Source organism: Borostomias antarcticus (assembly GCF_949987555.1).
Source record: "Borostomias antarcticus genome assembly, chromosome: 16".
NCBI classification, from domain to species: Eukaryota; Metazoa; Chordata; class Actinopteri; order Stomiiformes; family Stomiidae; genus Borostomias; species Borostomias antarcticus.
The window spans coordinates 9,262,547-9,282,823 of record NC_140249.1 but is presented as its reverse complement, the minus strand read 5'-3'; the positions used below and the strand labels follow the sequence as shown (position 1 = coordinate 9,282,823).

General features: G+C 50.3%; 1 protein-coding gene across 2 annotated transcripts in view; it reads left to right on the top strand.

Moving 5' to 3' along the window:
• Window positions 1-20,277, top strand: part of LOC311319301 (CAP-Gly domain-containing linker protein 4) — a 53,585-nt gene that overhangs the window by 5,579 nt on the left and 27,729 nt on the right. For both annotated transcript variants that reach the window (XM_084450817.1, XM_084450818.1), the window contains 5 exons: window positions 324-467; window positions 1,351-1,490; window positions 2,160-2,253; window positions 2,646-2,807; window positions 3,404-3,522. In XM_084450817.1, coding sequence (XP_084306943.1) covers window positions 338-467; window positions 1,351-1,490; window positions 2,160-2,253; window positions 2,646-2,807; window positions 3,404-3,522 — 645 coding nt within the window. In that variant the 5' untranslated portion in view covers window positions 324-337. The remainder of the gene's footprint in view (window positions 1-323; window positions 468-1,350; window positions 1,491-2,159; window positions 2,254-2,645; window positions 2,808-3,403; window positions 3,523-20,277) is intronic.

The window sequence follows — 20,277 nt, the reverse complement described above, 5'->3', positions numbered from 1 at the left end:
GTTTTTTTTGCCAATAATTTGAGAGCGAGCGAATAAGAGGGCAATATTTAGGCCGAAACAACCAGGCTTTTAGGGACACACTAAATAAACTACAGAGCCATTATATGACAACAATGGCCAAGCACCACAAAGAGGAATGACAGGACGATAAAATACACCCCCTTAGGGCACAGCACTCAATAGCCTACTCCCCTAACTACCGATTTTTGTCCGGGAAAATCTATTGGTCCGACATTTTTACAAAGTTATCTGGAACACCTGTTGATTTGGACTTATTTTTTTGTATTTTTGTAACAATCTTTGCTCCTCTGTCCTGTGCATAGGCCCCAGGGGGGAGATGACCAAAGAAGATGTCCCGGAGTCTTCGGAGGGTGACTCTGTCCTGGGCAGACACAGCAGGCTCTCCCACGGCATAGAGCGCCCCGTCATCCACCAGGTGTCGTCCGCCCCCATGCCCACTGACTGCGGTAAGGACACATACTGTACTAGTCTAAACTGGCAGCTGTCACTATAAGGATGACGGTGCTGCTGCCTGGTGTCAATTGATCTCCTTTAAGCTTAATTTATACTCAGTCCGCAAGTACGTCAAATGTCTGTCGACAGAAAAAAAAATGTTGACTGACATTTAAAGGAGTAGTAAAGGGAAAATGCATGTTTAGCCCTGTTTTAAAGTTACTTATGATCATATACAATGGTTCAGATCAAAATGTTGCCAAAACTAGCACTTTTGAGAAAGTCTGATAATTGCTCTACCACCGTTTTGGTCATACAATGGATGTGGATGGGCACCTTGAAAAATCTTTCAAAAACATGTTAAACTCGCGCTTTCAAACACAAGAAGCTCCGATTATTTGACACGTTAGATTTCATTCTTTCTAATTCTTATGTTTATTGTTTCCTTTAAATATGTTCTGGTTGTGTTTACATTAATTATGTTTTTATCTCTTTGTGTACAAACACTATGTGCTATATTGATTTGCATGAATGGTGCTATAGAAATAAAATGACATTGACAATATGTTGCGAGAGATGTGACTCTAGTAGTCACATAGTCCACGCTAGATTTTGAAAATCCGCAAGCAATGGATTTTTAGAATTCAGCTGCAGTAGAAATGATGGATTTTTAGAATTCGGCTGCAGTAGAAATGATGGATTTTTAGAATTCGGCTGCAGTAGAAACAATGGATTTTTAGAATTCAGCTGCAGTAGAAACAATGGATTTTTAGAATTCAGCTGCAGTTGAAAACAAGGGATTTTTACAATTCAGCTGCAGTATGAGCTGACCTACAGCATGCAGATACTCTAGGCTGCTCAATTACGTCATGATTATGATTCCGTTCCCGCCTGCAGAGTTCTCCTTCTTTGACCCCAGCGAGCCACAGTGCAGGGCGGTTCTGTTGGACCCCAGTACCACGGTACCAGAGCTGTTCGCCGTGCTCCGGCAGTGGGTGCCCCAGGTCCAGAAGAACATCGACCTCATCGGAAATGAGGTGAGCCTTTCCATCATGTACACGGCAGCTCTCTCTTTAGCTCCAAATGATTATGTTGATAAAGACACATTTTATACCAAAAAAAACCAACCTTTAAGAGGAAATATTAAGGCCCTGCAAATGGACACTCAAAAACACTCGTGCTGTCGGCAAACGCTAAAGCAATAGGTGTTTTGGAATTTTTGTGCCACCTAAAGATGCATTTGCAGGATTGCGCAACTTTTGCCTCAAAGAAGGCGAAGCTTGTTCACAGGGGTGTTCGAGAGGCAAAGTGCCCCCGTTCTTGTCATCACAGAGGAGGAGCAGGGATTAAACTTTTAAAGGGTTGCAGGGAAATAAATACATGAATTAAAGTATTCCTGAGAATATTTGCAATATTTGCAAAGTGACATATTTACAGTCGTAGAGCCGAAATTAAAAGGCTGCTTCAGTGTAATGCTGAGATGTGAAACAAGCGCATTCATTTGTGATTTGTGAAAACTGTGATGAGGCTCTAGTTGTGCATCTGTCGAAAAATAATACACACCCCTCCAGCCAATCAGAATCAAATATTCACCCAGGCCATGGTATAATGTTGCTATTAACCAATGCATTTTAGTCCATTGTCCATCATGAGTAACAGAGTTGTCTCTCATCTGACCTGTTGTTGACTTGTTTCTCCCATGATAGATTCTGAAGAGAGGCTGTGGCGTGAATGATCAAGATGGCCTGACAGATATGAGCCTCCTGCATTACTGCTGCAAGGCTGGGGCACCTGGCATTGGTGAGTGGAGAGGTGTGTGTGTGTGTGTGTCTGTGCGCGTGTAAGAGAGAGAGAGTTTAAGTGAGCGCGTTAGTGAGAAATGAAAGACAGCGTTAACGTCTGCAACTGACAATGTCTCCATGACAAAGAATCAATCAATCAATCAATCAATCAAAGCTTTATTTGTATAGCGCATTTCATACCCAGAGGCAACACAATGCGCTTTACAGAGAACAAGGGAGGTGGGTATACGACCCAATCTCTACATATTCCAGAGGGAAGCAAAAAAACAGTAATCACCCGGGGGCCAGATAAGTGAGCTGTAAAAATCAAAACGCTAATCAACGCAAAAAATCAACGCTAATCAACGTTCACCCTCGGTCTGTCTCTGTCTTCCCGTCCTGTGGTGGCAGGCGACGTGGACACAGCGGCCCGCCTGGCCCGCCAGCTGCTGGCCTTGGGGGCGGAGCCGGGGCTCAGGTCGCGCTGGACCAACATGAGCGCCCTGCACTACGCCGCCTACTTCGATGTGCCCCAGCTCATCAGGGTGGTGCTACAGGCCTCGCAGCCCGGGGGTAAGAGAGACCCTGGGGCAGGGAGATAGAGACAGACCAGGGTGGGGCAGGGGGGAGGGGGGTGAGAGAGACCCTGGGGCAGAGAGATGGAGACGGACCAGGGTGGGGCAGCCCGGGGTAAGAGAGACCCTGGGGCAGAGAGATAGAGACGGACCAGGGTGGGGCAGCCCGGCGGTAAGAGAGACCCTGGGGCAGAGAGATGGAGACGGACGTGGGTGGGGCAGGGGGGAGAGACTGAGGGGAATGGATAGGGATGACCGGGAGATTGGTTAGGGGACTTAGTTGAGAGGGGAGAGAAGTCGACTTCGGCAGAGGGGGGTAGAGGAAAGTGTAGGGGAGATAGTGACATTGGGAGGAGTAGACAAGGACTAAGAGGGAAGAAACAGGTTTGAACACGTATTTTTCCTCTATCAACCTGTTAATGTACCAAGACAAATCAACCCAAAACCTTTGGAATTCTCAAAACCTTTGCCTGGCACTTTTCTGTGCTTCCTGCATCGCTGCTCGGTGAGCAGAATGCTGGCGTCTGTTTGTGTGTCTAATCAGGTGTTTGACACTCATCCCGTTTTCTCTCCCCCCCTCCAACCTCGTTTCAGAGGTGGATGCCACCTGCAGCGACTTCGACTTTGGCACTGCTCTGCACATCGCTGCCTCCAACCTCTGCACCTCTGCTGTCAAGTGTCTCCTGGAGTTGGGAGCCAACCCTGCTTTTAGGGTATGTCCCTCCCCTCCACACCACCCCTCTTCCCCCTGAAAATAATCAGGATCAGAACAGAAACACAGGGATTTCAGTCAGCGTGTCTCAGCAATGTTCTTGTTTGACGTCTAGCAGCATGCAGTACGCCACACCAAACGACTTTTTCTGAAATGGAGTCAAGACAATACTTTTTCAAGGATAGCACCAACTTTTTCTTTGGCGTGATTATTTATTGTGTATGACTGGAAGTCGTAGTTTCTTGATTGGCGCCGGGCAGCATTTGGAAGGCCCCGCCCCTCTCTAGCATGTACAGTAGTCTTTGTCAACACACTCTGTGCTGAATTAAACACCATGGGGAAAGAAGAGGGAGTGGGACAGTGATGAAGTAGGCCGGTAAAACGAGTGCCAGGTTGATTTATAGGAATGTGTTCTGTTTAGCACAGACAAAAATCTCTCTCTCTCACACACACACACACACACACACACACTCTCTCACACACACACACACACACACACACACACACACACATCCACACTAGGTCTACTCATGTTCACTCTGCCTCCGTCCCTTCTTCTGGAATTATCTTACACCTGTATGGACACACACACACACACACACACGCACACACTCGGTAGAATTACATTAGCCTGGAAAAGTCGCACACATTTGTCTTGATTTCATTAATTTCATACTCTAATCATAGAAGCGTATGATTATAGTACCACAGTTGCACACCCTCAACCCGCTGTTCCCCTTTCAACATCCTCCCCCGCCATGCAGCTCACCCAATCCCACCTCTGGTGCCATGCGTCAGTCCAACACCCTGTCCTCCCCACCTCTGGGGCCATGCGTCAGTCCAACACCCTGTCCTCCCCACCTCTGGGGCCATGCGTCAGTCCAACACCCTGTCCTCCCCACCTCTGGGGCCATGCGTAAGTCCAACACCCTGTCCTCCCCACCTCTGGGGCCATGCGTCAGTCCAACACCCTGTCCTCCCCACCTCTGGGGCCATGCGTCAGTCCAACACCCTGTCCTCCCCACCTCTGGGGCCATGCGTCAGTCCAACACCCTGTCGTCCCCACCTCTGGGGCCATGCATCAGTCCAACACCCTGTCCTCCCCACCTCTGGGGCATGCGTCAGTCCAACACCCTGTCCCCCCCACCTCTGGGGCCATGCGTCAGTCCAACACCCTGTCCTCCCCACCTCTGGGGCCATGCGTCAGTCCAACACCCTGTCCTCCCCACCTCTGGGGCCATGCGTCAGTCCAACACCCTGTCCTCCCCACCTCTGGGGCATGCGTCAGTCCAACACCCTGTCGTCCCCACCTCTGGGGCCATGCGTCAGTCCAACACCCTGTCCTCCCCACCTCTGGGGCCATGCGTCAGTCCAACACCCTGTCGTCCCCACCTCTGGGGCCATGCGTCAGTCCAACACCCTGTCCTCCCCACCTCTGGGGCATGCGTCAGTCCAACACCCTGTCGTCCCCACCTCTGGGGCCATGCGTCAGTCCAACACCCTGTCCTCCCCACCTCTGGGGCCATGCGTCAGTCCAACACCCTGTCCTCCCCACCTCTGGGGCATGCGTCAGTCCAACACCCTGTCGTCCCCACCTCTGGGGCCATGCGTCAGTCCAACACCCTGTCGTCTCCACGAGGGTCCCACACCACCGTCTGGCCCATCTCTTTGTATCTCCTCCTCATGTTCCTCTCCCGCGGGCTCTCTCTCACACACAAATTAGCCATGCTCATTCATTTCCTAAACTCATCCCCCCCGCGGATCACGAGAATAACTTAACCAGAGGTCGCATGCAGCGACCTGGCAGATGTGGCTGAGCGGGAATTCTAATGAACGTTATTGATATTGCGCACCCCTGTGAAGCATGGCACGTCTCTGTGACTAGCGACAATCATGGCTGTTAAAGCGTGCAAAGGCCCAGGAGGCGGCCAAGATGCTACAGCAATGGCTCCATGGCCTCACAGCTAACATGAAGAGAGATATGTAGATATGCACGTTTGCTCTCACGTGTGATCTCACGTGTGGTTTGATTAGTCAGTGATTATTCAATGAATGTGCTTGATTATTACAATCAAAGATGTTCAGGAAACATTGAAGCTAGAGGGCTCCTTTCGTAGCCCATCATAATCCATAGACACTGTATGTAGTGTTGTTACAGCATGCATTCATAGTAGTTCTCATCAGAATCGGTCTCGGAAAACATATACACAGAATGTTTTTCTTTCTCAAGTGTGTTCTCAACACTCATGAGTAAGAACTGGATATTGTTACCTTGGGAGCAGTTAATATCAGTGTGGTTTTTACTCCAGCGTGGATGCAGACTGTGGGCAGGTGGGTCATATATCTCAGCCCGTCCACACTCAAGTCCTGATCCCACTATTTGAAGGAAAGCTCCTAAATTTGTTCACCATGATTTAGTCCCCTGTCTAACCCCCAATAGACTGTATGTATGCTTGTGTAATTTCTTTGTGTGTGTGTGTGTGTTTGTGCGCGCACGTGTGTGTGTTTGTGCGCGCTTGTGTATTGGGACAGCTTCACAAATCAGATGTCCACCATTAGGGCTGGGTTAAAAAAAATCGATTAATAAATTCTGAATCAAATGATTCAGAATCGATTCATGAATTCCAAAATCGATCTTTTATTTAATGAATGAATAAAAGAAGGAATGAAGAGTTCATTAATTCATTCAATGATCCATTCATTCATGCATTTTTGGAAACCAGTATCGATACCCAGCCGTAGTAGGCCTGTTGATGTGTTGCATAACTTGGCAGTCATGTAATTAGGAAAAAAAAAAAACGTTTTTAGTAACAATAACCTAATCGATATTGAATCGAATCGAATTGTGATAATCGATTCTGAACCTTGTGAATCGGAATCGAATCGATTCTTGAAATTCGAATCGATACCCAGCCCTATCCACCATCCAACTCTCTGTTCATTGTGGTGGGTTGGATCCTTCTCCATGTGGGAGGATTATAATTCCATGCTGTGAACATATCTTCCCCATCAGTAGCCAGGCAGGACATTCACAAGGTTAGCCCATTTCACTGGTTTTAATCTTACTGGCCAGTTTGACTAACCTCTGCCTCACTCTGTACAGTAATATAGTTTACTCACCGCAGTAAAATAAAAATGGACATGAGAGGACATTGCAGTGATTTGACAGAGACCTTTGCAAACCGCAGTACTTGAAATAAAAATAAATGGAATCATTCACACATCCATTTTTGACCACACATTTTATGCCTAATGAAGTCTTTTTTCTTTTCATTTTTTTTTTATTTTTTTTTTATATACATCAGATTTCCCATTTGGGAATTTCAGTTGACACAGAAAACTATAATTAAACAGTCATTTCTGTGGAATACCAATATCTCAGATGTGCTCTGAATTGTCTCCCCATCTTAGAGTGCTCCCTTCCTAATAGGCCTTGGCCTCGAGTCTGTCTCCATCTCCCACACACTGACACAGACCCTATGCAAAGCTTCCCTCTAATTTCACCTCTTGATTTTTACCTATATGAGAAAATTAGGGATTTTCACTTGGTGAAATTGTCAATGTGCCTTCTCACAGCGTAATTCATTTTACATCCCAGCAGCAACTATTTTGCCTCTCGCAAGTTCTGTTTTCAACCACCTGAGGGCAGCATAGCACTTTCTCTAAATGGACTGAGCCACTGTCACAGCTGAGGTACGACTGAATTAACAGAGGGAAGCAGAGATGTGATCCAAGAATATCTTAAGACTTCTTAAGCCTATGATGAGAGAAGAAGACATACAAAATGTAGCCTATTCATCAATATGTTACTAAACAAACATAAAGATGCTGTCATTTTTGTTTTTTGCTTCATGTCTTATTATTTTGTTGACTGTCGGGTTTATTGACTGTCACTACCAATCACCAGCCTGGCCGTGGGTTGTTTTGTTTTGGGTGCCATTATACTGTAGCTCTGTCTCCGCTCACCTGCCATGCACCCTTCACAACCAAGGGTTTGCCAGGGAGGGCTTTGCTTGCTCACTGTGTGTGTGTGTGTGTGTGTGTGTGTGTGTGTGTGTGTGTGTGTGTGTGTGTGCGGTGCGCTTGCGTGTCGGGACAGCTTCACAAATCAGATGTTCACCGTCCAACTCTCTGTTCACTGTGGTGGGTTGAATCCTTCTCCATGTGGGAGGATTATAATTCCATGCTGTGAGCATATCTTCCCCATCAGTAGCCAGGCAGGACATTCACAAGGTTAGCCCATTTCACTGGTTTTAATCTTACTGGCCAGTTTGACTAACCTCTGCCTCACTGCACTATTAACACTGAGAGAATAGTACTACAGGACTTTTGTCAACAGAGTTGTACATTCCAAAAATATTGTTCAGTTTTGATGCAAACACACAAATAAAAGAAACATGCACAAATGTTTTGGGATGCATCCAAACACAACTGTGTTGTCAAAGTGCTGTAATACTAGTCCGTCTGTGTTAACAGTGCAGTGTGCTGCCCTGTGTTGTTAGGTGACTCAGGGTCAAAGGGCGTCCACAGTCTCCATATCAGCATCTTTGGTCAGCACTTCCGGCTATCAGTGGGGCTCTGGGCTATCCATCATCTGGAGGCTTTCTGGGGCCTGCCACTGTATGTCCACTCTATCCAGGCCATGATAAATTGTCATATCTTTCTCAACCCCAGTAACCAAGCTGCACCCTACTCGGGTTGGGATATGTTCTCTTCTTGATTCCTTTTGTTCTATTTGAGGCCTCACATTGTGTAGCTTTATACTTCTGTATCTGCATCTGTATGATGCTTCCTCATGTGCAGTGTAGCTTTAACCCGTTGTGTGTGGAGTATGAAAACATGGCTTGATAAGTTATAGATACACCTACTAGTAAGACTTGGAGAGGTTGTCAGCAATTCAGTTAGCCCGATGAGCAGTTTGCAAATCAATATGGTTTTGGTATGAGCAAAGAGTCTGTTGTCTTGTGACTGTAAGTAGATGGTAATTCTGTAAAGACTCCATAGTTACAGACAAGCTCTCGAATTCTATGTACAATCACTACTAGCCTCAGTAGTGTATTAAATTGGAGCTGGTTGTATCCTGTTGTGTCCCTCTGGTGTGCCTCTCTTGCAAAATAGATTGCAGATTTAAATCTCAATGAGCTGCTTACCTGGGTAGATAAACTGTGGAGTGAAGGTTTAACTCCAGAATAAACTCTGGAAATTAAGATTTAATAAACCATAATAAAAAGAATTACAGCATTAGTACGCCAGCTTTTGACTGAAACAAGACAATGTTAGATGAATAGATAAATAGATGTTAGCACTATAAGAAAAACTGTGGGGATATACAGTGGAGTTGGCAACGGAGTTGATGCGCTCTGCTCTTACACACGGTTGAGGCGGCAGCTCAAATACACTTCGCGCATATCCTCTGCACCTTGCATTGGTAGACAGTTCTGTTCTTGCTGCAGCTTGTCTTCACCATGCAGGTATTTTTTTTTGGGTATTCTTCTGTGGACACTGCGAGGGGCGCCGCCGGTGGCTGTTTGGACGCCAGAGTGCGCAGCTCTTCAGCCAACTGGAGGATGTCGCGTCTGGGGAGGCTCTGCGTCTCTCCACCAGTCCCCAGCGAGTCCAAGCTCCCCAAATGAATAATACTTATTTATAATAGCCTACAAACTGTGCATTTAATAGGCTGTAGCCAGCGCGAAACTGCGCATTCCCTATAGCCGTTCATTGAACGGCTGGCGGCCGGTATAAATAAATAAAAACATACACGATATTTTGTTATTTGAATGATCTTGAATATATATATGTTACGGTCAATGTGAGAAAACGGGGAATGTGAGCTTTTCCCGGTTATTGCGCACATTCCCCGACCTCGGGGGGAATGTAGGAGAAACATGTGCGTTTCTCACATCTCCCGGGTAATGTGCACATTCCCCGACCCTGCGGGAGATGTGAGAAATTGGTTAGTATTTCTCACATCTCCCGTACGGTCGGAGATTGTGCACATTAACCGGGAAATGCTTACAATTCTCGACCTTGCGGTAAATCTAGGAGAGCGCAACCGTATGCAAAACTTCTGCGCAGCCGGGTGGTGGGAGAGGGCTTATGTGACGCCTCAGATGGCGTGCACCATAAGAGGCACCCACGGTAGTTGGGCTAACGTTACTGGCGCACACCTGTGAGAGATTTTTCGTCTTTTCGTCTGTCTTTCGGCTAGCTAACGTGTAGGGTTCCTTTGGAGGTTCCCACCTTCCTGTTGTTGCAATGTTCCTTTTGCGTTTGTTAACTTGATCACCAGTGTAGGCCTATCCTCCTAATACTACTTACACTGTGTGCAGCATAGGCTATATTACTGTTCAAGGTAGACCACAGACTGTTCTATTTCGTGGAGCTCCGCCCCACAGGGCTAGCTCCTATTGGCTAGCGAAACCCAGCTAGCTACATTGACTGAAGAAAAAAACATACACGCACCTGTGTCCAACCAAGTCCGGTGCACCACTGTATAAGCGGGCTACGCCCGCACATCTGCTCCTTCGAAATTTTCAGCTCGCATTGATACTGAAAGAAGATAAGAATGTCTACTCAGCGGACCCAAGCGGAGCTGGCGGCGTCCTTAGATGACCCCCTGCCGGCGCCGATTGATCCGCCGGATCGTTTCTGTGTCTGCGGCTCCCGCTACAGCGACGTGGGACACCACCTCTGCTTCCGCTGTCTGGGGCCGCAGCACGCCAGAGCGGGTCTGGCTCCGTCCCCCGCCTGCGAGATCTGCGCCCTCCTGGACCCCATGGAGAGGATGCTCCGGGTGCATTTCTTCGCTCCGCCGCCGCTGGAGACTGAAGGTCTGGTCCAGCTGGTCGGCGAGGACATCGGCGCGCCCCCGCAACAACCGGCGGCCCCGATTACCTCCCTCGCGCCTACGGATGATGAGGAAGAGCTCTCCGAGGCAGACGAGGGTCTCTCTGCGTCAGAAGCCACTACGGCTAGTGGCGCCTCCTTCCCGGGGCAGGGTTCCTTCGATCGCGACCTGCTCCGGCTGCTGGAGAGAGCCGCGCATCACCTCGGTATCTCCGTCCCGGAGGCTGCTGCGACTACAGGGCTCCCACTGTGGAGCTCCGTCTGCTACGGGCGTCCCTCTCAGCCTGCTCCTCTTCTCCTGCCGGCTATGCCTGACCTGGAGGCGTTCGTCGGGGCTGAATGGGAGCGGCCGTTGGCCATCAGAGGTCCGCTTCGCCAGTTCAGCAGAGCTACGAGGGTAACCGGCTGGACTGACGTAGCAGCTATCGGCTCTCCTCCTCTGGAACCCGACATTGCAGCGGTCCTGGTGCCTGGTTCCTCCGCCTGGGGCTCGGCCAGGAAGCCTCTCATGCCGGACGTCAAGGACAAGACAACCCTGTCCTTGGCCGACAAAAGTTTTTCTCTGGCCGCGCAGGCCGTGGCTGCCTCCTACTCCATTGCTATGCTGGCCATTTACATCGGCCAGCTAGCTACGGAGCAAACCCCCCCCTCTATGGATGAAGACAGGAGAGCGGAGATGGCCGAAGCCGCCGGAGCCGTTGCTCAGCTTGTGAGAATCTCCGCCTCCTGTCTGGGTGGAGTGATGGCCACGTCGGTGGTGCAGCAGCGCCACCTATGGCTCTCCCTGACTCGTCTGCGCGAGGAAAACAAGGGTGTCCTCCTCAACTCACCGGTCAGTAGGGAGGGGTTGTTTGGGGCGGCTGTGTCTAACATCCTGGAGCAGTGTCGCAGCCAGGAGCAGGACCGGCTCCTCCTCGCTCGCCACCTCGCTGCTCCGGGGGAGCGCAGTGTGCCGGCACGTCTGCGTGCTCCAGCTGATGCTGCCGCGACTGGGAGCAAGCGCCGGCGAACACACAAGGCTAAACAACCTGTCACGGGGTCCCGCCCCGCTACGGCCCATGGACCGGCTCGCCCGGGCTCCTGGACTGCGCACGCGGCTCCTCCCCCGCGACCTCCCCCTGCCTACCCGGCCCAGGGTGCCGGGACCGGACCGGCGTCTTCAAGCGCGCCCACCGCTCCGCCTCCGGCTTGGGGTAGGAAGAGGCGCACCTATTGACGGTGCGTGGAGATGCGTGACTGTGTTGTGCCCACACCACGCTCTGTCAAGAGCGGCGGTGAGCAAGTTTCCCTGTTCAGGAATAAAGCAAACACGATGCAACGTTATCAAGCTGGTTGTAATGTGCAGTCCGCATCTCCTCCTGTTTCAGCTACTGTAATGTTCTCGGCTAGAGCCGCTGGGTCTTCTGTGAAAGAGTCAGAATTGACCACGGCAGGTCTCGCCGCAGCTGGAAGACCGGCTCGAGCCGCGGAGTCTTTTCCTGCTAAAGCAGACGTGACTCGCGCGGGGCTCGCCGGCTCAGCTGATGTGCTGTATTCGGCTAGAGCCACCGGGTCTTCCGTGAAAAAGTCGGAATTGACCATGGCAGGTCTCGCCGCAGCTGAAAAACCGACTCGAGCCGTGGAGTCTTTTCCTGCAAAGAGAGCAGACGTGATGTGCGCAGCTCTCGCCGGTTCAGCGAATGTAATATATTCTGCTAGAGCCGCCGGGTCCTCTGTGAGAAAGTCAGATTTGCCCCTGTTCTAAACAGACCGTTTGGGTTTTTAACAGAGGGGATGTGTGCGCCCAGGCCAAGTGCTATGGCTGTACTGCCCTGTGCAGAGTTTTCTCGGGACCGACCGCTGGCGGGGTTTAGTGGCGAAAAAGATGCGCTAGACCCCCAGACGGCGTTCGTTCATTCGGGCCGAGCGTTCGAGCCTCTCCCTGTGTTCGACAGGTAGAGAGTTTTCACGCTCACCGGTCAGTGAGAATACTTCCATTTTTACTGCCTCGGCTAGCTATTTTTATGAGCAGCCGAGGCGTCGCTCCGTCAGTGTGTGTGATACCAACGCTCGGCCTTTAGCTAAAAGGAGCAGGCCTATGGTGTCTGATATCCACACTTCATCTCACAACGTGCACCAGTCGCATGGTTTTCGCCTAGCCGCTTTGTGTGATGTTGGCGCGAAATCACTGCCCGCCTCTCATGTCCCGTCTAGTCGGTCTGCGAAAGACGGCACCTTGACAGATCATGCAAATGAGAAGGCGGGGCATCCCGCATTGCAACACTCCGCCGTTTTCTCTCAATGGGATGAGCAACGGCGGCTTGTTAGCAATGCGGACGGTGTCGACTCACTTCCTTTTTTTTGTGAATGAAGTGCTTCTTGACAGGAATGCCATTCATCCTCGCGCTGTTCAGGGACATGGAACTCCCAATGGGGATTTTTCATCTCCCTTTCGAGGGTGGCCCGCCTTGGGCCAGGACAGCAGAGTTTCTCAGCTGTCCGGTGGCGGTCAGGGCCAAATTGAACTATGGCAGGTTCCTCGATCTGTTCCCGCGATCTCCGGCACAACCTCTTTCCAACCGCTTCACAGTCTGGCAGGAGAGATGTCTCCTTGACAGCTGGTTGCAGCGTGTTCTACGGGAAGGGTATCTCATTCAGTTTTGTTGCCCCCCACCGCCCTTCACGGGCGTAGTGGAGACAGTGATACCGCGTCCCGCTCAGGCTGCCGCTCTGTCAGCAGAGATTGCAGAACTGATGGCGAAGGGAGCGGTAACTGTGGTCCCGTCAGACCAGAGGGACGAGGGATTTTATTCCCGCTACTTCCTCGTGCCAAAGAAGACGGGGGGGCGTGAGGCCGATTTTGGACCTCCGCCTTTTCAACAAAACGGTGGCGAATCTGAAGTTCCATATGCTTACGGTGCGACAAATGCTGGAGGCATTCCTTCCCGGCGATTTTTGCACCAGCATAGACCTCAAGGACGCTTACTTCCACATACCGATAGCTCATCGGCATCGGAAGTTTTTGCGTTTCGCCTACCTGGGTGTGGCGTACGAATATACCAGACTCCCGTTTGGATATGCGCTCGCCCCCAGAACCTTCTCCAATTGTGTGGAGGCGGCATTGAGGCCACTGCGCCGGCAGGGCATCAGGATCCTGGCGTACCTGGACGACCTGCTGGTACTGGCTCCGTCGCCTTTGTTGGCTCTGATGCATACCGCCACGGTGGTGAGGCATCTCACCGACCTGGGGTTTGCAGTCAACTGGGAGAAGAGTGCTCTGTGGCCGGCCCGTCAGATTGTTAACCTAGGTATCAATCTGGACACGAGCGCCATGAGAGCACGGCTATCCGATTCAAGGAGGGAAACACTGGAGAAGAGTCTCAGTGTTTGCCGTCCTTCTCGAAGGATCGCGGTTCTGTCGATCATGCGCCTTCTGGGTCTCATGGCAGCCGCCCATGTGGTAGTGTCACTGGGCCTACTTCACATGAGGTGCGTGCAGAGATGGTTCGCGCGGCTTCGTCTGGACCCTGTGAGGCACAGACGGCGCCTTGTGCGGATGCCGGGGTCGTTGTCAGCAGACCTCGACTATTGGAGGGACCGGCGCGTAATAGCGCACGGTGTTCCAATAGGCAGGGTGTCGGCTCACGTCGCTGTCTTCACAGACGCGTCTCTAAGCGGCTGGGGTGGTACATGTCTGTCCCAGGCCGTAGGTGGTTTGTGGGCCGTCGGAGAACGGCGCCACATCAACCTCCTGGAGTTGGAGACGGTGCTACTGGCATTGCGCCACATTGTACACCTGGTACAGGGGCGCGATGTGCTGGTGCGGTCAGACAACCAGACCACAGTAGCTTACATCTACCGACAAGGGGGAGTCCGCTCACCAGCGCTTCACCGTCTGGCGGTAATGCTGTGGCGATGGGCTCATGTCAATCTCCGGTCACTGACAGCGCGGCACATTGCCGGCCGTCTGAACGTCGGGGCGGACCTGATGTCTCGGGGCGGGCCTCACCCGGACGAGTGGAGCCTACATCCTCAGATAGTGGCTCAGCTCTGGACCCAGTTCGGCAGAGCAGGGGTGGATCTCTTTGCTTCGAGAGAGAACGGTTCTCTCTGAAACAGCAGGACCAGCCTCCGCTGGGCGTGGATGCGTTCGCGCATGCCCCCTGGCCGGGGGCGCTGCTGTATGCTTTCCCGCCGATGGGGCTGATTTTACCATTGTTGGCCAGGGTGCGGTCAGAGGGTGCATCGGTAATACTGATAGCGCCGGACCGCCACTGGGCGAGATGGTATGCAGAAGTTATGGCCATGACTACTGTAGAACCGTGGCACATCCCTCATTGGCCGAACGCTCTGTCCCAGGCGGAGGGCTCAATTTGCGCACCTCCGGTCTTGGGACGGCCGCTGGTGGCCTGGCTCTTGAACGGCGGAGATTGTCTGATAGGGGACTCTCTCCGGCCGTGATCTGTACAATTCAGAGCGCGCGCGCGGCTTCCACTGCCTTGGTTTACTCTGGCAAATGGGCTGCTTTTGCGCGTTGGTGTGAGGAAAGGGACTTCGCTCCCGAGTCATGCTCGGTCGAGGCGATTTTGGAATTCCTTCAGCACCTGATGGATCATGGTGGCGGTTTGGCAGCATCCACTATCAAGGTGTATGCGTGTGCTATGTCCGCATGCCATGAGGGGTTCGCCAAAACTACGGTTTTCGGGCATCCCCTGGTTAAGCGCTTCCTGGCCGGCATGCGCCGTCTTCGCCCTGTGTGTAAGGCTGCGGCGCCGCCTTGGGATTTGCTCTTGGTTCTGGATGCACTATGTAAAGCGCCGTTCGAACCAATGGAGCGGATATCTCTCAAGTGGCTATCGATTAAGACCGCGCTGCTCCTTGCTCTGACGTCGGGCAAGCGGGTCAGTGATCTGAGGGCGTTGACAGTTTTTCTCATCACGGGTGATGGGAGCAAAGCTGTGTTGCGCACGGATCCATCTTTCGTTCCGAAGGTGGTCCGGGGCGCCTATAGAGCACAGGATTTGGAGCTGGGAGCCTTCTATCCTCCACCTCATGCGAGCGAGGAAGAGGCCCACCTGCATTTGTTGTGTCCTGTGCGTGCGTTGACGTGTTACGTCCAGCGCACGGCTGCGGTCCGCACCACCCCCCAGTTGTTGGTTTGCCACGGCCCAGGAAAGGTGGGTTCTCCGTTGTCGAAACAGCGTCTCTCCCATTGGATCTGTGAGGGCATCGCCCAGTCTTACGTGACTGCGGGTCGTCCTCTGCCTGGTGCTGTTCGGGCACACTCCACAAGGGGTGTGGCCACGTCAGTTGCCCTGTTCAATGGTGTGTCAGTGGAGGACATCTGTGCGGCGGCGACTTGGTCGTCCCCGTCTCCTTTTGTCCGTTATTACCTTTTATCCATGTCCTCTGTCTCTGTGGCGTCATCTGTGCTAAACACAGCCGCCGGTGCGAGCCAGCGTTAGACAGGATGTTTCATGTAGGTGTTCGGCTCGAGTCGCCGGGTCTTCTGTGAAAGAGTCAGAATGGACCACTGCAGGTCTCGCCGCTACTGGAGAACCGGTTCGAGCCGCGGGGTCTTTTCCTGCTAGGAAAGCAGACGTGACTCACGCAGGTCTCACCGGTTCAGCTAAGGTAGGAGCAGGCCCGTCTAGTGACGTTCCGCTCCTGTTTATGAGTGAGGCTGGGACGGGCTTGTTACGGAGTAACCGCTTTGGTCCAGCTCTCGCCCCACGTACCTCTCCTTGCCCTCGGCTGTGATAGACTGAGTGTGGCGGGGTGGGGCCAGTGCTTGGGTCGGATCAACTGTTAGTATGGTCTCGCCTTGGAGCCCTGGCTTGTGTCCTGACTGGTTTTTCCCTTACTGGGGCCAGCAAGAGTGTATGGTGCGGTCGTGTAGCTCCGCTTATGCCAATAGGAGCTAGCCCTGTGGGGCGGAGCTCCACGAAATAGAACGATGGTTACGTATTGTAACCCTAGTTCTATGAGTGGAGCGGAGCCCCACAGGGAACAGACTTGCTAACCCCGCAGTCTGCTCGCTGAAAATTTCAGTTAGGAGCAGATGTGCGGGCATAGCCCGCTTATACAGTGGTGCACCGGACTTGGTTGGACACAGGTGCGTGTATGTTTTTTTCTTCAGTCAATGTAGCTAGCTGGGTTTCACTAGCCAATAGGAGCTAGCCCTGTGGGGCTCCGCTCCACTCATAGAACTAGGGTTACAATACGTAACCATCGTTATTAACTGTAGGGGAGGACCGGGACGAATGAAACACTTTTTGGTTTGATCAAATTTACACAGAAATTAATAAAGATGGAGATTACATTTTTTGATGACAAACAACTTGTACATGTCCTTTACTAACCTATTAGTTGTACGTTTCGTTCTGTGGTGTAACAGTTCAATTCAAGACGGCCGAGAACAGAAGATGTGCATTGTTTCTCCTGTCCCTGCCGTGCGGGGCGAGTGAAACAGAGGAGTGGGATGAGTGAAACAGTGAGATTGTTTTGCTTATTGTGTTGCGTAGCCTCGCTAATTATCTTAACTTTCAACACATGTATAATTAGACCCAATTTAATGTTTCCATAAATGCAATTGATGCTATGTATTCGAAAACCATGGGCAAAATGTCAAGCGCCTCTCGTTCTAAGCGCACGAGCCCTCTCCCACCACCCAGCTGCGCAGAGGTTTTGCATACGGTTGGACTTTGCTAGATTTACCGCAAGGTCGGGAATTGTAAGCATTTCCCGGTTAATGTGCACAATCCCCGACCTTGCGGGAGATGTGAGAAATACTAACCAATTTCGCACATGTTTCTCCTACATTCCCCGCAATAACCGGGAAAAGCTCACATTCCCCGTTTTCTCACATTGACCGTAACATATATATTCAAGATCATTCAAATAACAAAATATTGTGTGTTTTTTTAATTTATAATATAACAATAGGGGGTGCAACAGAACACAATTTTAGGGAAAGTCATTGACAGGCGGACTTCAATGTTTTATTAAAATATAGTTATGTGCAAATGAAAACCCACAATCGTCCAATGGACGTCTTTGGCGGTTCTAAGACCTTACCCCGATTTTGAAAATCAGATAAAGGCGTTCACAAGACCATTTCAATAATCGCATTATTACAATTATCGGTTGATCGGCGTAGTGTGCATGTGAACGCACTCACTGTCAAACCTGCCGCTATGCACAAGATAGTTAATGTCCGGATATGATTGCCAATGAGTGATCTTTACTCATGGCGACTACAGTATGTCAATTTTGTATGGATCCACACCTCCGATCAAGCTTATTTTTTCTTTGTATCGTGCTGAAGCCATATAGCCTACTGCGCTCAGACTTGGCTACATTAGCTGGTGCCCCGTCTTCAAATTTACTTCCGGGGTTTACGAGTAGCCTACCAGTTGAATGCGTTTCAGAAACAAAACGCAAAACCCTCATGTTCACCACATCTTTACTAACAAATATATTTACAATACTGTTATTTTGCGCATTTGTCTTAACAGCCACCACGTCTTGACCCGACGTCAGTTACCGAGATAGCTAGGCTACTGTAGGCCTAGATATAGGTGTTCGTAATAATTAAATTACATCCAGATGGAGAAAACATGTGTTTGAGAACAAGGTAATAATAACAATTAAACGTTATTTGTATAGCACCTTTCATACAGATAAATTCAGCTCAAAGTGCTTTACAACAGAGCATTTAAATTAAAGAATGTGAAATTTAATGATGCTTCATTCGTAGACTATAGGAGAAAAACCAGCCTGCTAAATCTACTCAAAGACGCCACCTGGCGGTGGTGCATCACTAAAACGAAATAACACCCGTCTGAAATCCCACAAAATTTCCAACGGGATTTCCCTGCCAAATACCGCGAAGGTTAAATGCTGCAGCATGTGACATTTCTAACTTCCCACCTCTGTAGGTGCCATGACTTGTGCCTGACCGCCTACTACAGTATTTGGAAAAGTATGTGTTCTCGCTGCTGGCAAGGAAAGGTATGAGTTTGGGTGCTATTAACCACTGTTGCCTTAGCCTTCCAGAAAAGGTTTTTCTGAATCACCATTCCCTCTTTTAAATAACATTTTTAGTATTACTTGACAACCTCAAATCATTCTGACTTCAAGTACAACTTTTGATGTCAGAACATGACCAGCCTTCAATGGACTTGCGCACCCAGACACCTGGTTCTGTATCCACAGCATTTTTTTTTGTTTTCCGCTTGTGTGCCAGGCACAACACCTTTTGCTGTCACTCTGCAGTTAGTGAAAACATGCTTTAATGAGGGCTTACTATGCTGAGCTCAGTGTTTGGCTGTGATTGTAGGCTGTGTCTGTTGCTAAAGCGAGGTCTAGTGTCCTCGTGTCTCCTCAGAGCACTGAAGGAAATGCCTAAACATGATAATTGGTCTGTTGAATCTCCTTAACACCTGTCAGCACTGAAATGCCGCGAGGTAACTAGGCACCCATCTGGAAACCTGAGGAAAAAAGGGAGACATTTAGAAAATGCTGCAGTGGCCAGCACATGGTTTAGCTGGAATTGAAGATGAGGCCAGAAAAGAGTCCCAGCCTCCCATGCATACCTTCCACAGTCATTAAATATATTGGCCTCAGCCACAAAAAATGGCTCTTTTAACATGCATTGCAGTAACACCGTGTGTGTGTGTGTGTGTGTGTGTGTGTGTGTGTGTGTGTGAGTGTGTGAGTGTGTGAGTGTGTGAGTGAGTGAGTGAGTGAGAGAGAGAGAGAGAAGACTGCGCCAGTCTGGCGAGGCAGCCATTTCACCAATTCATGAAGAACCGCTCGTTGGCCCTGCCGCCAGGAGGGGAGAGCAAGTAGGCCCCAATTACACCTCACGCTGGTCCAAACGAGTTCCCTATGGTGTCTCACTCCACCACATCCATCTCCCTCCCTCCCTCTACCCCCTGACGCCTCTGACTGTCTCTGCTCTCTCTGACAGCAGCCACTCTGAGGCACTCAACTCCCTGTGTGTCCCTCTCTGATCAGCTTCCCAGAAAAACACGATGCCAAGGGAGAAGAGAAGCACAGAGTCAGACCACTGAAGCATTGCGTTTACGTCCAGACTCTATAGCTGTGTCCGAAACCGTTCCCTATTCCCTATATAGTGCACTACAGTATATACAGTAATGCGTAAGACATTTTTTTGTAGTGTTCAAATTCTCAACGGTTAATGTCATTCACTATATATAGTCCACTACAAAATACCCACAATTCACATTGAGTTCTAGTGAACAGAAGATTTCTCCAATATACCACAATGCAACGTGGTCATGTTTTGCCGAAGGAGAAGACGTGAAGAAGACGGCAGCTATCAGTGGCTAAAGCAGTTAGCTAACGTTACGGTGATTCCTCTGGCTCAGGGGTGTCAAACTCTGGCCCGCGGGCCAAATTTGGCCCGCAGTGTAATTATATTTGGCCCGCGAGGCAATACCAAATGACTACTAGAGCTGGCCCGCCAGTATTATACAGTGCATTCACCACTAATACTACAAATCCCATAATGCTCTTCTGTTGTTTTGGCGCGTCAATCAAGACAGGACCCAGAAACGCCCTCTCTTCAGTGACAGTAGTCATAGCAATCTCATACTACAACTGTAACCGTGTTACCCCTTCTTAAAAATGGCGAAAAGAAAGGCAGAAAACAGAAGCTTTACATTATGTAACGTCTCACTGTGATAGAGACACCTGTGTTGACCTACAGTAGCCAGCCGCTGTGTTTGCTCTGTTCCTGTTCATTCAATCCTGTCTGCCTTCTTGCCGGCCTGTCTGCCTGCCTGTCTGCCTGGCTGTCTGTCTGCATGCCGGCTGTCTGTCTGTCTGCCTGGCTGTAGGACAGTCAGGGTTTTACAAGCTTCTCTACTGAGCAGATGGAGCACCAACACTTGTGTCTGAGGGC